This window comes from Cariama cristata, unplaced genomic scaffold, assembly GCF_000690535.1.
Source record: "Cariama cristata isolate BGI_N322 unplaced genomic scaffold, ASM69053v1 scaffold32528, whole genome shotgun sequence".
Taxonomy (NCBI): domain Eukaryota; kingdom Metazoa; phylum Chordata; class Aves; order Cariamiformes; family Cariamidae; genus Cariama; species Cariama cristata.
The window spans coordinates 7,639-13,494 of record NW_009632225.1 but is presented as its reverse complement, the minus strand read 5'-3'; the positions used below and the strand labels follow the sequence as shown (position 1 = coordinate 13,494).

The following is a 5,856-nucleotide window of genomic DNA, read 5'->3' as shown; positions in this document are numbered from 1 at the left end:
GCTGCAGAGGGAGGAGACCAGGACACTGGGCATCACTGTGCATCTCCGTGCTGGGTGGTGCGAGGCCATTGATCCCCTGCAGCCCCAAATTCAGCATCTGGAGCCGCAGCGTGGCAGAGGATGCAGATGGCGAGGACGGGCTGCATGCCAGCACTGTCGGTCTGTGCAGTGCCGGCCTCCGAAACGTGCCGGATGGCACAAAACATGCAGGTAAGCCGGGCAATGAGCCAGGGATGCCTGTGTGTGGGGTCGGGCACCCCATGCTCCTGGGGGTCGTGGGGCTCCTTGCTTCCCCTGCTCCCCTGCCCGCTGCCACTGAGTTCAGCGTGGGTTGAACACCTCTGTGGGTTTGGCAGTTGGGTTGTTTCAACGCCCAGCTCAGGACTGCCAAACCAGCAGGTTTCCAGGTACGCCATGGGCCTTTTGATGCCACGGAGATCTGAAGACCAAATAAAGCTGTAACACCCACTCTGCATAATGCTGGGGTCTGGCTCCAAGAAACCTGGCTTCTTTTTATGGTATCTTCATTTTTTGCCTGCTGATGCCAGCACTGCAATTTCTGTGTGCGTACAAGTGTGTAGAACAACAGAGCTCGGCAGGTTTCACACTGAAGCTTTTTTCCTCTCTCTTTTTCCCTTTTCCTTTTGAAATAACCCCATTTGGGCCTCCAATAAAAAACCAAAACATCTGGTGCCGGCTACTTGGCTGCTGGAAATCAGCTCCTTGTTACTGAAAAGCACAGAAGCGATGCAGGGATTCCTGGTATAGATCAATAACACTTAAGGTCACATTCATGCATCATCCCCATCCCTCCTGGCCTTTGAATATATGGACTGAGGACATCAAGGGAGCTGTGATGCTCTGTGCTAGCGCGGGAGGTAATCGTGAAGGTTAGCAAAGAAGCAATTGAATCAGTAAAGAGCCCTTCAAGCCTGATTTATTGATGCTCTCATGTGAGATCTCAGCGGAGTGAGATGCTGCTGTGAAGAAGAAACAAGTCAGCAAACCACAGTAACACGGTGGGCATTGGATGCGTGGGGAGGACCCTTTGGCGGGGCCACCCGGAGCCCTGGATGGGGAACCCCCGCAGGGTTCAGGGCCGTTCCCCTTCCGTGAGGCCAAGCCTCTGCCTGCCCAGCCTGCTAGCTCTGCATGAAGAGGTGGAAGTTGGTCCTGGTGAACTCCTGATGGATGCTGTCAAGTAATTTGTCCGAGTCCTGGGTGACATCTGAGAGGACCTGCTGCCCTGGGATGAAGCTCTGCTCCGGGGTGTAGGTGAACGTGAATGAGCTGGAGTAGATGAGGCCATCATCCCTGATCAGCAGGAGCGGGACCGTGATGGGGTATCGCAGCCACCTCCAGTCACTGCCAAAGGCAGAGACGTCAGGGACGACGCACACGAGGGACTTGGGGCTCCTGGGAACAGCGCAGGAGAGGAAAATGTGCATTAACGAAGGAGGGTCCCACACAGGAGCGGCCAGCAGCAAGTGCCAGCACATCTCCTCCAGCCTGGAGCTCAGCATAAAGCCTCCAGGTGGTTTCCCCTCTCCTCCCCAGTGTTTCGTTCCTCTCTGCCAGGGTTACTTGGTGGTTTGCAGCCCCCTGAGGTCCCTGTTGTCCCCTATCCACCGCTATCCCCAGACTGCAACCCAGGGCACAGGGCAGGCACTAGCCAGGCCCGTCCCTGCCTCTCCTTGCGATGCTCCTGCTCGGTCCCGCAGAACGGGCAGCGCAAGTGCCCCCGTCCCCAAGGCCAGCAGCCACATCCCTCCCAGAGCTGCCCAGTGCAGCCCAAACCCAGCTGCCGTTCCCTGCCTGCTCCCCGGCCCCCTCGGCTGCGTTACCTGAACATAGTCTCTGCTTCCACGTCTCCGAACCAGACCTTGAGGTGTGCGTGGAAATACTCCCCCTGCACCTCCAGCATGGCCACGTCCCCGCCGCCCGTGAGCTGTGATGGGCAGGCTGCAGGGCAGGAATGAGCCAGACTCCTTCTCCCTTGGGATGCTCTGCCTGCACATCCCATCCCCACCGCAGCAGTCCAGACCCCGGCAATCCCACAGCATCCTGAACCTGGGAGATGCCAAGCGTGGGAGCAAGGACTCAGGAGCAGGACACATGACGAAGGCAGGTGACAGAGAGGAAGGGGTGGCCCGTGGCTGGCACTGTGCCTACCTGCAGGGCAGCGATGAGTGGCACGGGGCTGACGGGCTCATGGACGCAGGCCAGGCTCTCGCTGAAGGTGTACTCCACCGTCTCAGTTCCGATGATGGTCCAGCAAGAGCCATCGTTCAGCAGCTCCCGGTTGGCTTCCTTCGGGCAGGGAGATGCCTGCGGAGAGCGTCACAGCTCCAAACACATTGCAGCAGGGGACCAGGGCCAGGATGCCTGGCTTCTGCTCCCAGTGTCTCAGTTCCAGCAAGCAACTGCTTCGATCCCTGTGAAACGGGGATCATGATGCCTTTGCAAAGACCTCGGTGATGATGGCCCCACCGAAGCAGGCAAGTCGGAGGCAGATGGCTTTGTAGCAATTCTGACCTTACTTTGGATGCAAACCCCCTTCGCTGGAAGGGGAAGACCCCTCCCAGTGACATGTTCCCCAGTCAGCAGCAACACAAAGGAGCTTGGAGAGAGGATGGGGAGCACCCTGGGTATCCTCACCCCTTCCTCATGCTGTCGTACCTGGAACTGGATCACTTTCTCCGTGGAGAGACACAGGTACATGTGGTCACTGCCCTGGAACTGGAAGGCGCATTTGTGGAGCTGGGAGATGGGCTCATCCACGTCCAGCATGGCATACTGCTTCGTCACCTTCCGGATGATCTGCGGGCAGCAGCATTATCCTAGGGATGCTACCCATCACTCAGAGCCCCAGAGCAGCCAGGTCCATGTGCCTGACACCCGCAGGGATGGAGGCTTACCAGGGGAGGCAGGGTGATGCCGGTGGCCGTGCAGACCAGCTGGACCACGGAGCCGTAGCGGATGTACCCTTCCCGCAGGGGGAACTCGCTCCGGGTGCAGTGCTCATCGGCTTGCCGGGAAGGAGAGAGGCAGAGTCACTGCTCTGAGCATTCGGGGAGCAGGTTAACCTGGGCTGCTTTGCTGTGCACAGCTCTGGCCATGCTCCTGGTGCTTGCTTAGTGCTTTCTCTGCTCTGCAGGTGTTCCACTGCTCCCGGGCTGCCCGGCACAGGAGAGCGGGACTGGGATGCGGTACCCGGCAGGGACACTGCTGGAGACAGCGTGGGCAGGGCTGCTGCTGGGCTCTGGCCTCTTCCAGGCAAGTGACTTGCTTGGATTTGTGAACCTCCAGGCCAATACAGCTCTTGCTGCCCTGATCACAGCTTGTGTGCCCTCGGGGCATGATGCCAACCCTCAAAACCAGTGGGAAATGCCGTCAGCTCCAGAGACACACCAGGAACACTGGGCAGAGGTGAGATCTGAGCTGGGTTCCCGCATCCCCAGGCTAATTCCCACCCCTTATGCCCCCAAGAACTGGCTTTGCAGGAGGAGAGAGCCAGGCCTGGAGGCAGGCAGCCCTGGGCATGGCCAGCATCAGCAGCCCTGCGAGGGTCCTTACCCAGGTGGAGGGTGAAGGCTGCCCACTGCCTGGCGCTGGCGATGAAGGCTCCCCCCTCAACAGAGAGGTAGCGGGTGCTGACGGTCTGGGAGCGCAGGCGGTTGAAGAGGGAGACTTTGGAGCCCGAGGAGATGCAGACTGCGGGGAGAGGTGGCTGGGTTAGTGTTTGCCAGGTCTGTGCATGGCTGGAACTGCAGGTTTGTCAAGCCAAGGGAGGACAAGTCCTGGTTCCTGATGGAACTAGCCTGGCAGGAGCCAGCACCCTCCCCAGCTGCCGTTCTCTGTACGTGACTGCCAGCCCAGCCGCGCTTTTCAAAGATGCAAGTGAAGCTCACGGTGTGGGGATCACATTGGCGTCAGAGCATTACACATTGTGGTGGGTGAACCGTTTGGACATGAGACATCAATATGTCCAGATACATCCTCTTTTGGGGGTGCCCATGGGCTTTGGATCCATCCTGGACCACTCTGGAGCCAGGCTGTGAGCACTCAGTCAGCATCCCACCCTGGGCTCACACCCGCTTTCCCCTCCACAGTGCCATCCCCGTACGCACGGTCCGTGTTCTTCAACGACTGCTTCTTCTGCGAAGGCTTGGAGATGACCTTGATCAGCTTGCTGTGGAAGGTGCCGATCTCCTGCCCGTTGCTGAAGAAGAGCTTCAGGACCAGGCGGAAATGCTTGCGCTTGTCCGCATCCGAGATGTAGAGTGCCTTGGCACAGCCGAAGCCCTGTCAAGGGCAGAGAGGGGCTGCCGGTAGCTCCAGCCCAGCCCTGCCAGCCTTCCTCACCCTCCTCACCCTCCCACAAGGACATAATAGTGCCCTTTCAAAGAACCCCGGGTTCATTTAAAGGGGGAAACGACCGGAGATGTTATTACAGGTGGAATGAAGAGCTGAGGATCGGCAGAGGCTTTATTTACACTGGGGGCAGAGAATTCCTCATGGAAATGAACGGTCACGTGTGATTTATCCCACATAACATGAGAAATCGCCCTGGGTTTATGGTTTCCCTGCCGTCCTGGCCGATATGCTGTGCCTCAGCAGCAACGCAAGCACTGCAGACAAAGGCTCTTTTTGTAAGGTTTCTGGGCCAGCTCAGACCCTGCGCTCTTCGGGGACCCCAGATAATACTTTTTCTTCTTTTTTTCCCCCTATCAAAAGATGTCAGAACTCTGCTGAAGCTCTTGAACTTTGGGATTGATCGGGTTCGTTTGTTTTTTTTTTTTCCCCCAGCTGTTTCTCTGCAAATGGAAGACCAGGCTTTCATTTTGCAAAAAGCAGCAGTGCTGCTCATCGGGAGAAGGTACCAGGGCTGAGGGAGCTGTGCACAAGGCGGAGAGTGCTAGTTGTGGGCACCGCCCCTGCCACTGGTCTGTCAACCTGAAAAGACGATGCCAAAGAAAGATGGGGCTCTTTGCAAAGCAGGGGAGCCTGGCCGGCTGCTGGGGCTGCCACATGTGCCACAACAGGGTGGCAGGGCAGGAGTGGGGAGCGATGGCTAGGAAGGAAGGATCGCAACATCCCGAGGAAGGGGATGATGTGACAGCCCAGGGCATGGGGTGACGCTGGGGACAGCCCAGCCCTTGCATGAGCAGGGTCCCCACAGCCCCAGGGAGCAGCAGGCTTTTACCTTCGTGTCTGGCTGCTCCTCGAAGCTGAGCTTCTGGGTCTCCATCAGGCTGCTGCCCATGCTGTCCAGCCCCATGTACCCGCACACCCGAAAACCCGACTCTCCCAGGTCCCTGGCTGGAAGAGATGGGGACAAGCACCCTTCAGCCCCCGCACAGGCACAGGAGTGGGCTCAGCTCCTCCTGGCACAGTGGCTCGGTCCAGGGTCCAGCCCTCCCTGGGTCTGGACCGCAGAGAGCTCAGCCTCAAGGGGGAAAAGAAGAGTTTGGGGGGCAAATCACAAATAAACTGGGTCACTCTCCCCTTTGTGGAGGTGGAGGGCAGCTCTCCAGGGCGTGGGAAGGGAGGGAGGAGAGGTCCAGGGCTGTTGCCCAGCGCTTACCTTTTATCTGCTCCTGTTTTAACTTCCATCCCGGCCCGCTCAGGTAAACGCAAGGTGGGGGGCAGAAAAACCTGCAGAGACAAGAGGATGTTTTCTTACTGCACTTCAGCACCCAGAAAAGGTGCTCAGGGGCGGCAGGATGGCTGCGCTGAGAGCAGAGAACTTCACCGGGGTTCTCCGGCACCGGGAGCAACTGTGCCCTGGGAGGTACGTGGTGCTGCGGCGAGGGGCTGGGGACCCCCCCGCTGGGGGGGGGGGGGGGGGGCGGG

General features: G+C 58.8%; 1 protein-coding gene across 1 annotated transcript in view; it reads right to left on the bottom strand.

The window, feature by feature from the left end:
* Positions 1–1,142: 1,142 nt before the first annotated feature.
* RBPJL (recombination signal binding protein for immunoglobulin kappa J region-like) overlaps positions 1,143–5,856 on the bottom strand; it is a gene marked incomplete at its 5' end in the record, with an annotated part of 6,336 nt that continues 1,622 nt past the window's right edge. The window contains 9 exons of the mRNA XM_009706269.1: positions 1,143–1,416; positions 1,845–1,948; positions 2,173–2,328; positions 2,680–2,820; positions 2,919–3,028; positions 3,577–3,714; positions 4,131–4,305; positions 5,207–5,322; positions 5,588–5,658. Coding sequence (XP_009704571.1) covers positions 1,143–1,416; positions 1,845–1,948; positions 2,173–2,328; positions 2,680–2,820; positions 2,919–3,028; positions 3,577–3,714; positions 4,131–4,305; positions 5,207–5,322; positions 5,588–5,658 — 1,285 coding nt within the window. The remainder of the gene's footprint in view (positions 1,417–1,844; positions 1,949–2,172; positions 2,329–2,679; positions 2,821–2,918; positions 3,029–3,576; positions 3,715–4,130; positions 4,306–5,206; positions 5,323–5,587; positions 5,659–5,856) is intronic.